This window comes from Panthera leo, chromosome A1 (assembly GCF_018350215.1).
Source record: "Panthera leo isolate Ple1 chromosome A1, P.leo_Ple1_pat1.1, whole genome shotgun sequence".
Lineage (NCBI taxonomy): Eukaryota > Metazoa > Chordata > Mammalia > Carnivora > Felidae > Panthera > Panthera leo.
In genome coordinates, this window is record NC_056679.1 from 208,042,358 (window position 1) to 208,062,008 (window position 19,651).

The following is a 19,651-nucleotide window of genomic DNA, read 5'->3' on the forward strand; positions in this document are numbered from 1 at the left end:
TAAAAATCAGTCCTAGCTCTGCCTGCTATTTTGGAGAAGTTATTTGACTTTTACAAGCCCTAGTTTCTTCATGTATAAAATAGGTATCGTAACAATTTCTACTTCCTAGAGCTAGCGTGAGGAGTTAATGAGAGGGCATATGAGAAAGTTGGACACAGTGGTCAAGAATTAGAATGTGACCATTTCTTTTGGAAGCAGAGAGCATACGAAACCTCTTCTTACATTACTGTGTTGGCTTTTCCACTGAACTGGGTGAGTAAGGGAGGGTGAAAGCACTGAACTGCTTGCTGCTTTGTTGGATGAGACCATGCCATGCTTCGTGAAGAGAGCCAAGGGCAACAGGACACAACCAAGGGTTTGGTGCGCCATATTGTTTATCCTATCTTGGTATTCAGATCCAGGTCATCATGTCTGCAAAGCACCAAGCTTGTCCCCTGGGCCCACCTCCCTCCTAAAGTTTGACCTTAGCCAGCTGCCTAGGGTTTCAATCCATGAAGCTTCTTACTGCCCTGGCCCACACCAGAAAGGCAATCCCACAAGAGCACCCTGGCCCACTGGGCAACCACTTACCCACGTCGGCCCCACTGAGTGCTTTCCCCAGTGGCCAGGGCCTCAAGTCGATTCGTTTCCCATTGACGGTGAGCGACTGCACACAGCCTTGAAAGCCTCTGTTTGTTCCTGTTGCTCTGACCAACCAGTAAGCACTGGGAGCCCCACCAAGATAGAGGGGCGTCCGGAAGGTAATTTTACTGTACTGGCCCTGTAAGAAAGAAGAAAACCGTAACTCACTAAACAAAATCAAAAGCCAAAACACAACAGATTTTAATGAGGGACATGGTTAAGATGTAGTTTACAGCCCCACTGCTTTCTTCCATCTGTGTTTATGTTTATGACATTGCCTTACTGGAAAATTAAACCCCTGGTTACCGTAGGAAACTCAGTGAGCTCCTCAGAGGGCTGTGTTTCGAGAAGGGATGATTTTGGAAGCCTAGAAGGGAAGGGAAGGTAGGTCAGAGCCAAGAGCAACCCAACGGGCAGGGTACTGGGCCGGGCATCCAACAAAAACTTTGTCTTTCCAGTCTTGACACCAACTTACTGTGTACCTTGGATGGTTCACAGGGTTATTCTGCGTCTCAAAAGATGATAATGCTAATTTTGTGTATATGTGGGCCAACGCTTACCTTTCCTATTCCCAGCCACCTTTATACTATATCCTGCAAGAAACATTGTGTGTGCGGGGGAGGATTGCCACACAGATTGTGTTGCAAAATATTTTGAAATTTGCTCACGGATACAACTTGTGTGTGCGCGCGTGCGTGTGTGTGTGTGTGTGTGTGTGTTACTACGGTGAGGTAGGGACATTTCTAATCTTACAGAAAACCACAAACTGGATTGCAGGTTTTGAGGTTACAAAACACAGACCTGAACATTAGGTGGGACAAAATTAAGGCACCCTTGGTCGTTTTTATTTTTATTACAGAAATATTTCATTCATTTGGATTAAAGGGGAGTGGGAAAAAGCATGTTGCCAGAATTTTTAAAGTCCAGAACGTAAGCCACTGAAATGTGGCAAACGAAATGTTGCCAACAAATAGAACATCTAATCGTTACTTTATCTTTTCTAATGAATGGATAAGAATCATTTATAAATAGTGTGCTGAATGTGAGCGAGGCAGCTGTAAAGTGCTTACAGTGAATTGTAAGGACTGTTTGCCAGCCTCTGGGCACACTGCTTTTGTGGGATGAACTGAATGCCCTGTTGGCTTATTTCGTTAAGATCCTCAGAATTCACTCCTGAAACCCATCTTCACTCTGTTCCCTGATTCAGGACTGTACCAGGAGCCTGACCACTTAGCGCTTTTTTCCTTTTCTGGAACAGCAACCCTGAGCCCCCCTTACAACGTCCCAGGCAATAGTCTGGTAAAAGCTGGCTTTTACCTTCCTCTGGTGAGGGTTGCTTTGGGTTTCTGGAGCCTGCTTTGCCTACGAGGCAGAGAATTCGAAGTGCCCTGGCGTTTTCATTTCCCCCGACACAGCACTTAACAGTGTTTGATGGGTGCCAAAGTGTGAAAGTCCAATTGACCAGCTTTGGGTTGGGACCACTCTGAGGTATAGCTTATACTACAGAGCTCCCCTAGGGTCAGGCTGAAGCCAGACAGACCCTGAAGAACTTTGCAAACCTTGATATAAGACAGAGTCACTATCTCCCAAGATAGTTTACTAAACATTCCACAGCTGCTGTCCTGCTTATACAGCTTGCTAGCCAAGTCCCGGGAGGAGAGCGGCAAACGCTGCCCTGAGTAGCCATAAAATTGTATGCTTCTTGCAATTAATTCTTATATTCATTCAAAGGATAAGATTGGCAAAAATACAAACACTCATATAAGCCAAGCTCACATTGACTTCCAGAGCCCTTGTATTATCCCTACCAAAAGGTTTCGGTAACTTATTTTTTCAACACCCCCAAGGACAGGACAGGAAACCGTCTCCTGAGATAGTCCTTTGCACTTCTGTACACTTTTGTATGATTAAGTGGAGTTAAAATTACTCCCTTAGGCTCTCCCATTCAACATCAGCCTGGGGGGGTGCACAGAGTAAGTCCTTCTCTCCCCAAATCCCCTCTCTGATTCTATGAAAAGCCACCATCCACACCTTCACCTTCTTTTCTCCAAACTAAACAATGCTCCTTCAATGAATCACTCCAGGGATTTCAGGTCAGTTTCCTGTTTCAATGATTGCCTTCATGTTCCAATATGTCTGTGGTCCTCTTAGAGGACCTCTTCGAGTACAATCACAGAGCTGAATGCAATCCTCTTAGAGGATTAGAGTTACCATTAGAGCACTGGAAGCTATATACAGGGCTACTAGGATATCATACGATCATCACCTCGCTTTTTCTAGATGCTATGCCTCTATTAATACAACTTGTAATTTCTTCAGCTTGCTGTTACCACATGGCTCTGCTTATTAACCTTTACTGAACTTCCTTGCTTCAAAACATAAGACTTTTTCACATGTGTTGTTGCTTTTATTACAGCTTCTCTGCTCTATATTCACTATTACTATTTTGGATCCAAGTTCAAAGCTTCTTTATTCCTATCAAACTTAATTTTAATCATATTTAGGGCTATTGTTCTGGGATTTATGTGATTCTGTAGTTCATTTATCCTGTCTTTTTTCCTTAGAAGTACATGCATATATGCATAAGTGATCTCACTGGATTCATATTCTCTATATTTGGATTCTTATTCCTTTGGAAGCTTTGGGGTCCAAATTAATGGGAATCAGCAAAGCATGGCTCTTTATAGGATATATCTTGCCAGTAAAAAAGTCCAGGCAGGGAGGAAGCTATATACATATACACAAAGGTTTTCTTGCTACATTTTTCCTGAGAGAACACAGACACCTGCCTGATTATAATTACACACTCCGTTCCTTGGCAGGTTGCTAATCCAAACTGTTTATTCTAAACATGGTTCTGAAATTGCCCAGAGCATGACGAATATGTGAATACCTAGGTGATTTACTGAGTAGCCCCACAGTTAAATTGTTTTACCGCTTCCTATAATCATGGCCCCCCAAAATGGTAGATGAAAGGATCATTCCTGCATATTGAACCAAGTGAAACTTTCCGAACTCTTTGCTAAAGCCACAGAATTGCAACACCCTTGCCTTAAAAGCAAGCTTTGTGTTTGGCACTAATAATGGCTTCTATTCTTCTGATACAGGCCTTCTTCTACCCCTGGCTTTGATGTCCTTGTGGAAAAAGAACATGTCCCTGGGCACAAAGCCAACTGCATGCTTCTGCGCCCCCACAGTAATGACGCTTGCAAATCCGATTCTGCTCCTCAGTAGATGTGGGATGGATGTGTGCCCTGAAAGCCCACCGAGAGTGGTAAGAGCCACTGAGATGCAGGAGCATCTCAGAGCTGGGGTGCACGGGTTTGCCACGAAAACCGGCCCATCCGGAGCTTGCATCCCGCCAGTGTGGCCTGAGCTGGCAGCAGGGCCCTCTTGGGACGCGCATGGTGGGTGCTGGGTGGGTGGGCAGGTTGGGAGGCTCACACTCACCTGGGACTGGCCAGTCGCTGGGGTGCCATTGTTCAGCTGCAACAGCCCGTTCAGCCCATCTCTGTAGAGTGTAACCGTGTGCCAGCCCCCCAGTTTGATTTTGGTTTCACTTATAATGATGCCAACCCCAGTTCCACAATTAAACCTGTGGGGAAGAAAAAAAAAAGAAAGAAAGGCTCTTTGATCAACCAGCTCGTTATGCTTTCAGGCCCCACGGATACCACTTCTGGGGCAATGGCTTCTCTGAGAGTCAATCTGTTTAGTTACGTTTGTGAATATCAAGGACTGTTTAAATCTCTACAGGAAAGAGCTCAACACCTGCTTTCTGGGCCGGCCTCAATCTACTTATCTTAATCTGCCCACAGACCTTTCAAATGTGGGGCCTCTTTCAACCTGATTTTCTCTGCAGCTTTGAAAACGATGGGCAACTAAGATCCTCCCCCTCCTTCTCAGTGACTGCCAGATGCTTCAAGTGGATCCCAAGAGCAGAGAATTAGAACTCGAGTCATTTTGCTTCCAGGTATTTCTCTGGGGACTTCCCCCAACTCCCAAATGACAGGCTCCAGCGATATTATTAAAATGTCAAAAAACACTCATTTTGGCCAGCTGGCTAGCACTGCCATCTGTGTTCAGCTGTGCCCAAATGCAGGTGCAGTTTCCATAGGGGAGGCGTGGGCGGAGGGGGAACATTCTCAGACGATTGCTTTATTCTTGTTTTTGCTTTGTTTTTTCTCCCAACTTCCCTATGGCCCAGGGTACCCACCAGTCACTATGCCTTACACCCATGATTTTGACCCTTTCCAGTCAACTTCCAGGCAGCCACCATGCCACTCCCCCACAGATCCTGAGATGGCCAGTAGGGAAGGACACATGACCAGCATTGTCCTTCTCAGGACGTGCACTAATTACAGTCCCTTCTCCTGGCTTCCCTTTGTCTCCACGATCCTCAGTGGACTGAAATGGGGTTGAGAGGCATTGTGGAGCAGGCTCATCTAGAGGGGGATATCAGACTCCACAGCAGCTGCCCAGTTGGAGAGCGGCCAGCAGCCAATCACAGCCAATGCCACTGGAAGTCTATCAGATCCTTCAAGGGTGAGAACCACTGCCCCAGATCCTGGCCCTAACATCAAACTCCCATGAATCAAAGCATTTAGCAAAGGATAGGGGACCACTGTCTACCCCAGGTGGGATGTTTCAGTCTTCTTCAGCTTAACCCAAATAATTTTTGTGCTGAAATAATCAAAAGACAATGACGGTTAATGCTTATTGAGTGCTTGCTATGGGCCAGGCACTGCTCTAAGCACTTGTATGTATTAATTCACCTAATCCTCACAAGAGCCCTGGGAGGAAATGCAGGCTCAAAGAGGTACAGTCACTTGCTCAGAGTCAGGGAGCAGAGGAGCAGTGCCATCAGGATCTTAACCAGTACACTATGGAGAAGGACAAGGCTGATCCTCATCGGTCATTCTCAGATAGGTGCTTGTGTACCCTTGAGGGTGGCCAAAACACTCACACCTTCACAAAACTCTGCCCCCAGAAAACCACACGCAAACCAAAGATGGCTTCCAAAATATATTGGGAGAGAAATGACCAGGGCAGAGGAGGAACACCAGACAGCCTGCCACAGCCAGAGGGAAAAGTAGGGATGGGCTCTGAGCCTCTGGGAGCCCTCAGGAGGTTGTAGGCTCCTCTCTGCTCCCCAGGGATGTCAGTCCGACCTACCACAGGGGACAGGGAGAAGATCTCAGCCTCCTTCCCATCACATCCACTAGGGCTGTAGGAGCAAAGGGACTAGATCACTTAGGCTCACTGTTGCATTCGCAGGATCTACAACAGTCCCTGGTACACCGTGGGTGCTCAAGAAATATTTCCTGTTGAACGAACGGATGGTTACAGGGTTCTGAAACTCAAGTTCCAAGGGTGACCCTGCAGTCCCGATAAGCCACTATTTAGTAACCTTTATCTCCAGGAATCCATTCCATGTATTTTTTACTCTATAAAAATGTAAAAACATAATGTAGGATGGTATTTTAAAAATCTGTGGGATTTTAGTGAGAGTTACCTGAATTGGAGTGAGCGTCGGACGATGGCCAGAGACATGAAGTCACCCCTCCCGTGTTCATTCTCCCCGCAATAGAGCAGTAAACCATCTTCTGCCTCCGCCTATTGTACAAACAAACGCCACACAAACAATGAGCACCACCTGGAAACACTCATGAATATGAAACCTGAGCATTCTCCCTGTGGTCCTATTTACAAAGGGGCAAGCTCATGGACTCCAATTAACTCCCAGTTGCCAATTCTCAGTTCTTTTCCCTTTAAAAAACGGCAGCGATATAAACAGTATGTGACAAATGGCAGTGAGGTTAGAGAAAGGTGACTCCGCATTTGACCTGCTCTTTACTTGGCTTTGTGGGTCCACCAGCAGAGCTTCGGGCAAATGTGTGCAGAGACCACGGTCACAGAGAGGCTGTTTGCGTGTCCATCAAATTCTACTTCCACCAAAGAGCACTCTATTTGTTTTTGTTTTTGTTTTCATTCTTTTTACTTCCGTCCCTGTGGAGAAGCATGCAAATTTGCTTCTTTCCTTCTGTCAGGAGAACAGGACGATAAAATCAGCCCCACTGACAGACTAGTTTGGTTTTCACCCATGTTGGCTGCCCTAGCCTGAGACAGATCATCTTTTGGATGATCTCAACACTCAACACATTCAACACTGTGATCATGATCTCAAAGGAGGCTTGTTTCCAGGTCTCAAACCTTGTTGTGTTGTCTGAGATGCCCAAAAGAATAACTTGAAGCTGAAGTCGCTGACTGAATTCTGATGTGCAGTTGATTCAAATCAGAGAGCGTCTACCGGCCCCTCACTATGTGCGAGGGCTTTGTATAGCAGCTTTCCTATTTGTTCAGCTACAGCCATAGCATTGAGGGCAGACATTTGGGCTCCCTCTAAGAGGGATTGGGGAATGGGGAATGCATTATACCTCTGAAATCCTGGCCTGTGAGGAGTCACAATTATGGGCAACAGAGCTGGGACCTACACATTCTCACTGGTCGGACAGTCATTTCCATAGTTCAGTAGCATACAGGACCCACCCTCCACTCGCTGGCACCCTTGAATGTGTGAACGTGCCCAATGTTCTCACCACCCTGTGAACAGGTTTCAGGACAGGCCCTGTGTCATATTTACCTTCTCTACTTACCTCCCTGCTTCCTGCACCCCCACCCGACCCCGTCTGATGTGGCACAATGATGTGTTAAGCTGCCCATCCAATAGGCATTCATCAAACAACTAATCCTTCTTACCCTAAATTCAAGAGTAATTTGAAATGCCTGATAGGAGTTCTTCAGAGGTTCAAAGGTTACAAAGGAGTGGCCAAAGAACTGAGGATACTGTATAACAATATCTAAAAAGAGAAAAAGATAACATAAAAGAATGTTATTTCCTCACTTCTTCAAATGCAAAAATCAATATATGCCATTGCCCGGATATCATTAAGTGAGAACCCCTAACAATCTATTAAACCTAGCTCATTATCGTCTCTACTTTTTACACTTATGATTCTCATTCTTGGGGACTTAGAGCTTCTGAAACTCTTAGGGAGAAACTGGAGAGTGTTAACTTGCTACCCTAAAAAGAAATCAATGGCTTTAAGACCACTGACACCTGTTTTCCAGCTGTACATTTGTGTAAGTGTAAGTTGGCTCAATTATTATCTTTCTTAACCTTCACGCAACATGCTTCAGCTGCATGTTTTCGGTAGAGATGTGATCAAAGTAAAGTCCACCTCCCCAAGGTGCCTTTAGGATGATTAATTGCTTCAAAAGTACTACATGTGTGGCACACATAGACACAGGGCTGCTATTCAACTAGAAGCAACAGAAGTTGCCTTACCTTTTTCCTGTGTAGCTAATTTAATCGCGAGCACATGGAAAAAGGGGCTTCTCTTAGATAAAGGGCTAGAAGAAACCATGTGTGGACCACAAAACTGCCCTCTGGCTCCCAATGGGACCAACCTCCCTACCACATTCTTCTCCCCACCAAGGGCCTACCTTCTGAGCAGCTCTCACCACCTCTGCCCAGGTTGCAGTGGCACCGCGAGCCCCCCCAGGTGTAGTCATTGACACAAAAGCTGTCAGCTGAGCAGAGCGTTTCATCACAAGACATGTCAAAGAGCCTCGGCATTACAGCCACACCATTCTTCCCTTTCCTCTCCGCTGGAGTGGGCTGGGGAGCCACTGTAGTCATTGGGAGGGACGCTAGGGTAGGGGGGACAAGCCTAGAAGCGGTCTTTGGGTTTGACCTGGGTGCCATCTTGGATTCCCCCCAAAATTTCTTATGTCCTCCTTTGATAGCAGGAAGTGGTTTAACCTAGAGCCAGAGAAGAGAAAGGATTCAGGATTAACACGAACACAGTGTTTAGACAGCCTCATTTATGGTTGGTGTCTAATACTTGAAAAGTCCCTTTTGTTATTTCTCAAAACTCTAGGATGTAAATGGGGCAGATAGTACTGACCCCAGTTCATGGATAAGAACTTTAGGCTCAAGGATTTCAAGTACCTTGCCCTGTGCTATACAGAAAACCAGTGGCAAAGCTGATATTACATGATTTTTATTGTTATAATATCACGAAGATGCCTCACTTTGTCAAAGAATTGTTCATTTCCTTCTAATACCTGACTGTACATTTTCACGTGGTGGGAAATGTGTTTTTGCCAGTCCACAGGCAGGGGCTGGCTACACAACATTAGCATGTTAGTTGCTACTAATTTATAAGCACCTGGAGCCTAATAGAGAAAATAAATACGTATTAAGAGCAAATGGGCCCGCTTAAATAAGTTTTAAGTAGAATGTTCATGGTCCAACAGCTAACTTGCCTTGTTCAGCAGGAAAACCAAAACACACAGGTTTTAAGAGCAGAGATTCTTGTTACCTCCTCGAAGGAAATATCCAAATCTAAGTCGTCTTCAAATCCGTCATCATCCTCACTGACTCCCATGTCGGTTGTATAGCGGGGTCCATAGCGGCCACTTCCTGCCTCCTCAGGGCCTTCACAGAGAAAGGAACAGACTGTTGTCAACATATGCCTTCCCTCTGCCCCTTTCTATCCTAATTCAGCCACAGACAGGACTCTGCCAAATGCATCGCGATGTCTTGGAAACACACAAAGAATTCAACACGGAAGAGGAAGCATCAACGACTAACAAATAGAAAATGTTTCATCTCATAAGTATTAAGGAAATGCTAATCAATGCCAGAAAGAGCTGCCGTTTTATACTGACAAGATTGGCAAAAAGGTAAACGCTGGGCAATAAAAGAATATTACCAAGGATGGGATCAATGGGGACCCATACACCAATGTTACATGTGTGCAACCATTTTGCAAAAATACTTGGAAATAAGTAGAAAACGTTCGTACCTTTTGACCCAGCAATCTCACCCCAATTTGGCAATCTCACCCCAGCTTACAAAATCTGGAGAAACCCTCCCACATGAGTACCACAACATGTGCAAAACACATTCAGAGCATCACAATTTATAACAGTAAAAAGCATTTCAAATTTGCTGTTTATAACAAGTAGCACCCCATATATCTGTCAATAGAGAATGGATAAGTGAATTACAGTAATATATATATATATATATGGAATAGAATACTACATAGCAGGAGAAATGAATGAGCATTTAATGTGTTGACATGGCTTAATCAAACATTATTCCATGCAAAATATGCAAGTTGCAAAAGAACATATTCAGTTTGATGCCATTTATATAAAATTCAACAAGCAAAATTTAATATATTATTTAGATAAATAAATCTATATATCTAAATATATGTGTGTGTGTATATATATATATATATATATATATATATATATATATATATATATATGGTTTAACTCCCCCCAAAAGTAAGACAATGACTAAAATACCTGGGGGAAGTTAGAAAAGGGATGTGAATGAGGTGTGAGGCACCGAAGCCTTTGGATGCTCTATAATAGTCTATTTCTTAAGACAGATGCCGGGTACCTGTGAATGTTCATATTATTTTTATATGAACTTGATGTATCAAATATTTCATCACAAATTCTTTAAAACAAGAAAGAGATATTGCACTAGAGCAAACAGTGCTACACCCAGAAAAAAAGGGCCCCTACAAGGTTATCGTGGGTGCCACCATTTCCATCCATCTCAGCAGGACAATGGGATCTTTCAGATCTGGAAGGTGGGCTGAGAAAAACTCTTAGGAGACAAGGCATTGTCCTTTGGGAGGTCGTCACAAAATCTGCTGATCTGCAGCAGTCCTGACGTAGGCTCACACAGGTGGCACTCCCCCAGGGTATGAGAGTCTTTCAAAGTGCTGCTCCATAGCACCCCTATTTCCTCCCAACGGGTTTTCACAGGCACAGGTACTAGCTGCCTTCTCTAATCAGGGCACACTGGGCCCCAGCCTTTACAGCATAAACAACTCTGGCAACAGAAACTGACTTTTGTAGGTTGCCAATGCCCATCAGGCGTCCAGTGTTTGGATGCCTGGTTAGGAAGCGAAGGGAAAAGAAGGGAAGGAGAGGGGAGGGGAAAGGAGGGGAAGGGAAGGGGGGGGGCAGGAGGGGAAGAAGACATGACAAACATAAACTGAACTTTTTTTTTTTAATTTTTTTTTTTTTTAACGTTTATTCTATTTTTGAGAGAGAGAGAGACAGAGCATGAACAGGGGAGGGCCGGAGAGAGAGGGAGACAAAGAATCTGAAACAGGCTCCAGGCTCTGAGCTGTCAGCACAGAGCCCGACGCGGGGCTCGAACTCACGGACCGCGAGATCATGACCTGAACCAAAGTCGGACGCTTAACTGACTGAGCCACCCAGGCGCCCCATAAACATAAACTGAACTTAAAGCCATTCTGCTTTCAGAATAAGCTAAGCCAAACACCTTTGTCACAAAAGCAAACTCACCCTCCTTTATGCAAAAAAATAGCAAGCAGATTGAAAACAGAAGGATGTGACAGAAAGGACAGAAAGAGGGCGTGGGAAGCCTTCTGGTCAGGCACACTGCTGATCAGAAATCTCTGGACCAGGAAGAGAGAAAGGTGGTGAACAGGTGATCAGGAGACAGCAGGGAAGGAGCCGTTCTCAGGTGTTTGGGCACATTTTGGTGGAGGAGAGATGAGACAGGGGACGTGGTGTTCTCACTACCCTCACATCAATTCTCCACAGTTTTATTTAAAATAGCCCACGTGTCAGTGGAAAATTCAAGCCTGTTGATTCCAGGTTTATACCTGGATGCAAGTTCTCTTAAGCCACCTGCATCCAGCCTGCACAGCTGTGTGCCAGATGTCTTCACACAAAAATCCGGGAATCTTGAACACCACTTTCCTCTTTTTTGTCTCTCTGTATCTGTGTATCTTTCCACCTCTCTCCTCGACTCTCTCTCTTTTTCTGGGTCCTTTTCTTACTCTCCATTTCTATGTCTATCTCTCTCATATATTAAAAATCGTCAGATTAAAGAGGAAATATTCCATTTGGCAGTAAAAGTACTATATAGCACATATGTGAAGAGAGCTGGGTCTTATTTCCAGGAAGCTGGCCTTTCTACCCCCAAGGTGTTCTCTCTGCCCTGTGCACATTCTTGCCATTCTTGTACTGTGTTCATCAAAGTCAAGGTACTCTTCACTTAGTCTTATGATGCCCTATCTGAAAAATAAAAACTTTCAAAGACTACCACCACTTACAAGATAAATCCTAGGCTCTTGGTTGAGAATTCAAGGATCTCAATGGTAACTCCTTGTTTTCCCTCCTTTTTTTTTTTTCACCATTTATTTATTTTTGAGAGAGAGAGAGAGAGAGAGAGAGAGAGAGAGAGAGAGAGAGAGAGAATGCGAAGCAGGCTCCAGGCTCTGAGCTGTCAGCACAGAGCCTGATGTGGGGCTCAAACTCAAGGACTATGAGATCGTGACCTGAGCCAAAGTTGGATACTTAGCCAACTGAGCCACCTAGGTGCCCCCTGTTTTCCCTCCTTCTTTCCCCCATCACCATGATTTCCTGAAACCTACTTTCTCCCCCCCAAATAACAAGTATGGTTGTGTGCGTAACATAATACATTTCTAAACTTTATAATAATCTTGCAAAGTAATTATGGCTCATTTCACTTTGTAGATAAGTAAGTTGAAGCTCAAAAAGGTTAAATGATTTGACTAAGATCAAAGACTTTGTAACTGGCCGAGCCTGACTCAAAGCCAGGTCTTTCTGGTTGCTGCTTTCCCAGTTGTCTGTAAGAGAAGCAGCCACTGTGGAGGCAGGAAGAGCCTGGGAATTAGAAAATCAACATTTATTGACCATTTTTACTGTGCCAGGAACTTTTCATGCATTGTTTTTATTAATCCTCAAAAAGTCCTGTAGAAGTAGTATTACCTCCATTTTACCATGTGGAGATAGAAATTCAAGAAGATTAAATAACTTGCTCAAAGGCATGCAGATGATAAATGGCAGAGCTAGCATTTATCTTTGGTCTCTCTTTTGACTGCATCATACTATTTATAATCCGATTCCAAATTGTGTTTTCAGCCTTTTTTCCCCTCTTCAAAAGTCCTAGTGGCCAAACTGGTCTACCAGTTGTCTCCTTAATATATCTTGTGTTTTCTCACCCCAAGACTGGTCATTATTTTTTTTCCCCACATTACCATCTTTTCTTCCTCTCCTATATCCTACACGTAGCTTACCTATCCTCCCAACTGCACGCATTCTGTGGAGACAGAGCTGAATGTACACCATCAAAATGCTAAAATCAAGTGATATTTTAAAAAGAGAACATCAGACTCTTTCCAGAGAAAAAATGGTTATTCCACAAAAGATGGAACTGCCAAGACCTCTAGGATGTTCCTCTATCTCCTCCTGATTAGGGTTATCCACCCATGGATGTGTGCTTCTAAATATGAGCTTGGAATAAACTTCCATAGCTTGATAAAATCAGCATATATTTGAGGTGCTATTTCCACCGTCTGGACTCCAGGCCCCGGAATGCTGCCCTTGTGTTTCCCAACTCAGCTGTGAACCCCTTGACGGCAGGAGCCATAATTTTAGACTTCTTGACATCCCTTTTATTCATCCATTTAAGTAAAACTTCACATACTCATCAAAGCTCCCTCTAGGTACAGAAGACTCTCCCACAATGGCTCTGTCCTGACACTCTGGCTCTGTCCTGGCCTGGCCTAGCTGGCCATGCCTATTTAAGTGAGAGAATATCTGGAGGGGAATCCTTACAGGGTGAGACTCTGCCCCTCATCCAAACATATTCCCATCAAACTACCACCATCCTTGTCCCTTTTCAATTCATCAATGTCCCTTGTCCCAACTCAGACTAAAGTTGAAAGTTCAAAGAGAGCCTAGACACCATCCAGTCCAAACTTCCCATTTCATAAATATGTAAACTGAGGCCACAAAGAAAAGTGACTTGAGATCAAGTTCATGCATCTCATTAGAAGATCTGGGGCCATACTTGGATCATGTGACCTCTAGTTCAATATCCATAATACCCTCTCATGCAGACTTTTTGGTGCTAAGTATCTAATAAGATACTTCAGTCAGGAGAACACAGAGAAACTGAGGATGGGTGCAGGTAGCTGAGGTCTCCTCTTGCCCATTAGCCCACCTAGGAAGTCTGTCTTGAAGGCAACTCCTTAGAGAAAAGGACCGCAGATGCATTGCAGCAGCTATGAAATGGTACCTTGATGAGAATGGAAATCATTCCAGATTCCCTGTTCTTTCTAATGAGTAAAATAAGGCATATATTATTCATTGGATAAAATCCTTTGGTATTTATAAAAATTAGTCTTTCAACACGATATCACATATCTTTGTGAAATCAGAGGCTACTTCTCAGTTTGGGGAAACAAAGGATGTGAGATAAACAAAGGGAAAGGAATATGGAATTACAAGGACTCAGAGTCAAAGAAATTTTGACTTTTAAAGAAAGACTTTAGAGATCAGCGAGCACAAGTCCATTTTACAGAAGAGTAACCTGAGGCTCACAGAGTCCATGTGACTTGCCCAGAGGGACAGAGCATTGGTGGCAGAGCTGATCTAGAATTCTGGGCTCCTGATGATGCTTTCTGCCATCCTTTACAACCTGTCAAATTCCCTATCCTCATAATAACCCGGGGTAATAGTAATTTCCCACTTTTAAGGAAAAGAGTACAGCATGGCTAGAAGAAAGCTGGAATAAATCTCTCTACTCTTGTTCATGGACGGCCTCACCACCTCAGAGTTCAAATCCACAGCTTACATGAAGTTTTTACCAATGCCGTTTCTAAGTGAACACGGAATGCACAGTCCGAGATAGTGATAAGAATTCTCAGTGGCCTGGGGTTATTGTAATTAAAGTGCACAACTTATCTCTTTCTATTTGGCACATTGTTAATTAGGAAAAGAGAACATTAAAAAGGAAGCATTTATTTAGAACCAGAATAGTCAAACCACTCAATGAATGCAAAACAAGTTCAAGGGTTATTCCACTAGAGGAAAAACTAATATACAAAATACAAATTACTGTTAATAAGTTAAAGGATGACTTATTTTATAAAAACCTGTCTGTTTATTTTTATAAAAGCATCACAAGTGTTCTCCAGATAGTGAGTTTCTCTGATATATCAACATGGTGTAGTTGGAAATATCCCTGGTCACGGAATCCAGATAATTAGGAGAGGGACACAGATGACTATGTGACCTTGGACAAGACACCTAATCTCTCTGGGTCTCCTGTTTTCTAATAAAGCAAGGAATGGGATTATATTTGATGACCTAAGGATCCTTTATAGCACTAACATTCTGTGACCCTTAAGTTTACGCTTTTGATTGAGACATATTGCTGGCACCTGTTATTACAAGCAGGGCTTGAAAAAGAAACAACTGGGGAATTTTATTTATTGTGGATGAAAAAGCAAAAAAGAAGTTAGTTCAGCACAAAAGTTACATGCTTTGGGGATTGTGGCTTTCTGTTCAATATTATAAGCCTCCTAGAAGATAGGATATCATTTATCAGAATTCATCTTCATTAATAAGAACCAGGTTATTGCAGTCCCTTCTCTTAATAGCTCTTGGCAACGGATGAGAGAGGAACAGTTATTCCCCACTCCTGAAGTTGTAATCATGCAAAGAGAGTTCCCCAAAATACTGTTGGATTCTTGTCCAACCCCTTTTCCTCCCTACAGAAGTAGACAGTAGGCTGGTGTCTGGATGGAAGCATTTGGTACACATTTCTGAACTGACTGAAGTTAATCTATCAAAGAACCTGGGGCAGGGGAGGAGGACTTGGGGGCAAATTTGGTCGCTCCACCTTCTTTCTCAACCTAGAAAAGTGGAAAGCAGTGACCTGGGCAGGTGTGACTTTGCTGCAAATGCAAGCTTTCCTTCAAACGGGCTCTTCCGTAGTCAGAGGGGAGTCCACAAACCCCCTTTGTACTGTAGAGTAAGCTACGTTCTCTGCCCGGCCTTTATCAGAAATAAGGATGGCAATTTGATTCTTTATCTGCTGACTCTGCTGCCGTATTTCTGTTGGTTCAGAAAATGGACAAAGGGGAAAGTGGTGTTAACTGGGCAACCTCAAAACCCTAACACTCACCAAAACAAGAATGACTGGAGGAAAAGGGTCCCCCGTGAAGCAATGTGTCATGGACAGAAACTAGGTCATCCCTTCCAGTACAAATATTTAAGATTCGGTTGATTGGATGGAAAAATGACAGGCCAGACCTGTGGCCTTTGCGGCTTCAGAGACTTTCTTGTTACTCTAGCTAAGCCCCATCTTACAGCAATTTATTCCTTCTCATCCTGTTCCACCCAGAAAGAACATTGGTTCTTCTTTCATTTCAGAGACATATCTCCTGCCTCAGGGACTTTAGACATGTTATTCCCTATGCTTGGAAATCTCATCTCTCACTGCCCATCTTTTGCCTTTTAAATTCTTGTATTTGTTCAAAATCACTTTCTTAGAGATGTTTTCTCTGTACCCTAGATAAAGTCAGGTTCCCTTCCTATATACTCCCATGGTTCTGTCCTCTCTTAGAGCATTATTAACTTACAATTACATATTTATTTATAGAATGATTTCATAAATGTGACCTCCCAATAGATTGAAAGTGCCTTGAAGAAGGCAATACTGTCCATATTGGTTTCTACTATGACACCAAAACCTCACTCACTCCCTGGCACATTGAAGAAATTCACAAAATGTGTAAGAAATAAAAAGAGTGAACTTTTGAAACAATGCAGGCAGAATAAAAATATATGACAGTAGTATTCATCTGGATTCTTAAATAGCAAAAGTCTAGGGACAAGAGGACCCCACATAAAGAGTTTAAAAGCTATCAATAATTCTGAGATCTTAAAGAAATCATTTCACAGACTTTTCCCGGAAAAGAATCCATATCCTGAACCTCTTCTGGGGTTGGTCTTTCAAGCGGCTCTTCTGCATTAAGTTACTCTGGCTTCGGCTCTATGAACTTAGTCCTGCCACCCTCGCTGAAAATGATGGAACTAGGACCTATGTCTGAGCCTAAACAACCATATCCAGACTGACCACCCCTGGGGGCCTCATGTGAAAATCTACCAAAAGGAGGGCTTCATATCAGAGGGCAAGGCGGATATTTCAACCTTAATCCCTCCTCCCTTACCTCTTCTCTGTAGATACTATAGGAGCTAAATGTTGGATTTCTGAGCCTCCTTTGCATCTCGGTAGTTTGGGTCAGTAAGGTGCAAGTGGAAGTCTGTTGGAACTTCCCTTTCTACTATATTGTCTTTGGCAGTGAAGGTGGTTGTGATGCTGGAGTTTCAGTGCATTCCTAACTGAAATGGATGGGGATCCAATGACACAGTTAGACCCTCTCCTTGGGAAATGTACCCACCGACTGTGTGCATGCTGAGGGGGTGGGGCACAAGAGCTCCCCTGTGAACCTGAAGGTCACTGGGAGAGACTTCTGGTTGTGCATAAAATCAGCCTGCTCAACGTCAGCCTCGGCAGCATAAGGACTCAGAGGGTCTGCAAGGACACTGAATGGTTTCCCTTGCTCCTTCCTTTTCCCCAAATAATCTGCCTGAATGTTTTCTTCCAATTTGAATGGATCTAACCAATCCAGGGTATGTTGCCACAGTGGTAGGAGTCGGGTGTTGGGACAGAGCTGCTCTAAGTACCAGCTGTAGGCAGAAGTGTTCGCTCTTTTCTGCTCATGCTTCAAGAATGTCTCATCTGACTGGAGCTCAGGATGATACCCCAGGCATGGAGTGACCATTAGAGCCCTCACCTCAAAGCTTCTTAAACTCCTTTATCTTTATGCACACACACACAGGGGCCGCACCAACTGTGCATAACCCCTGTGGGGTGTCGCCTTTTGAAGAACATAAACCATTCAACAGAGAACAAGCCACTGTATCTTTCTCCCTCAGAGCCTCCCTTTCTATGGATAATGGGGCCGTGGAAAGTTAAGCAAACGGCCAGAAACCACCAAGGTGTTAGGCACTTACTTCTCTGCTACCCACTGAAGGAGGAGATGCACCGGCAAAGCATAATGTAAGAGGTGGCTGTAAGAGGTGGCTGCAAACACAGCAGGAAAACCCAAGGCCATATTTTCATCATGCTGTGCTAGAAATTTCAGACTTGGAATCTTTGTAACCTCAGAGAATGATGAATTATAATTCACTGACAACATTCCATGGCCATACCTGGGGACTCGGGGAGGAAAGGGCAGCGTACCGTTTAGCCGGGCAACAAGAACATTTCTGAACAGCTGAAATGGTGGCTGGCATTAAGAATTCAGTGTTATGTATACAGCGGGCACTCAATATGTATTTGTTAGCAAAGAGAACAGGTGAATGACTGAATGTTCTCTGCAAGAGCCAAATCTTACAGTGTGCTCTGCACACGGCAAGTGCAAAATAAATGTCAATTATTGATGGCAGAAAACTATTGTCCACAGTGTCAGGATATGACTTAAAAAGTGAGATCTCCCTCTTCTTCTCTCTCTCTCTCTCTCTCTCCTTTTCTCTCTCTCTGTGGGATAATTTGGCAGTATAATCAAGCATTTGCGTTATTCAATTTTGTAATTCTATTAGAGACTTATCCAGCCAGATGTATTAAAAATGTTCATTATTTTTTAAAATTATTTTCAACTTAATGGTGTGTGCTATGTTCATGGGATGACACTACGTTTGGAAAAATGGAGGTCATTGGCCCTCTTCACATGAGCAGTGGGGATAAAGGCAGGTTGGAGTTGGCTGAACAGTGAATAGAGGTCAAAAAAAGGGAGGGGGAGGTAACTGAATATAGACAACACAGTAACTCTAGCTTGAAGGAAAGCGGAGAAATGAGATGGTAGGGGAAGAACTGTGGGGTCAAGGGAGTCTTTTCTGTGAGTATGGCATACGTGTGTTGATGAAAATGACGTAGAAAAGTTGAGAGTGAAAGACGGATCCTGTCGGAGAGACTGGGGGTAAAAAACACAAAACTGATGTAAATGGTGTAATGTCCATCCGGCCAGTACAAAACAGGGCTTGGTTCATACCCTGCCTGCCCTTGGGACCCAGGAGGCTGAACAGAGAATGAGATGGGAAAGACAGAGGACATGCAGCTTGCAGTGCAGTGGGGAGGGAGACACCCTGCCCCACAGCGCGGGATGACTGATGCTGTGTGCGTGGAACACCACTGTCTCCGTGGTGCCCTTTGAAGTGGCTTCACATTTGGACATCAACTGTGGTCCAGTTCTCTTTTAGAGATCACCAGATGGTTTAAACCAGAGACGGTGATAGCTTCTCATTCCTCCTCTCCAATTTGAGACACGATGCTAGGAGAAATCATTACCATCACAAAGTTTTACGGGATTAAATAGTTTTTCAACAACAACAGTGAAACAGAGACTCAATCACAAAGTTAGAGAAAGTTCATCACCCTCTCTTAACAGATCCTCAAGAATTTACTGAAAAGTATACTTCAGGAAGAAGTATAGATGCAGGAAGAAGTAAAGAATAAGATGCAGAGTAGTGGGCAGAGAAACTGGTAAACATTTGGATAAATCTAAAGAAGTGTTACTTTAAAAAAAAAAAAAAAAAAGCCTAACCTGTGGCTATTGGGTAGAATAAAAATACTGAAAGAGAACATGCAAGACAAGAAAGAATTCACTTAGATTGAGGCTGTTAAGATTGAGGTTTATGAGGGTAATAGATACTGATTAACCTGAGACTATAAAAGTTTGGAAGTCAATAATTTATGGATGGTAAATAAAAGAATGCATAATTCATCCCAATAGAGGGGAAAGATAGGGGGCTAAGAAGATATAGTCTATCCTTTTTTTTAATTTTAATTTTTTAATGTTTATTTTTGAGAAAGAGAGGCAGAACATGAGCAGGGGAGGGCCAGAGAGAGAGGGAGACACAGAATCTGAAGCAGGCTCCAGGCTCTGAGCTCTCAGCACAGAGCCGGACACAGGGCTCAAACTCATGAACTGTGAGATCATGACCTGAGCCGAAGTTGGAAGCTTAACCAACTGAGCCACCCAGGTGTCCCCAATATAGTTAATCCTATAGAAAACAGGAAGGAAGC

General features: G+C 43.7%; 1 protein-coding gene across 2 annotated transcripts in view; it reads right to left on the reverse strand.

Annotated features, from left to right (window-relative positions):
* EGFLAM (EGF like, fibronectin type III and laminin G domains) overlaps nt 1–19,651 on the reverse strand; it is a 475,662-nt gene that overhangs the window by 43,789 nt on the left and 412,222 nt on the right. For both annotated transcript variants that reach the window (XM_042951715.1, XM_042951706.1), the window contains 6 exons: nt 9,006–9,121; nt 8,125–8,443; nt 7,378–7,478; nt 6,134–6,234; nt 4,072–4,216; nt 571–760 (listed from right to left, as the gene is read on the reverse strand). In XM_042951715.1, the coding sequence (XP_042807649.1) occupies nt 571–760; nt 4,072–4,216; nt 6,134–6,234; nt 7,378–7,478; nt 8,125–8,443; nt 9,006–9,121 (972 nt within the window). The remainder of the gene's footprint in view (nt 1–570; nt 761–4,071; nt 4,217–6,133; nt 6,235–7,377; nt 7,479–8,124; nt 8,444–9,005; nt 9,122–19,651) is intronic.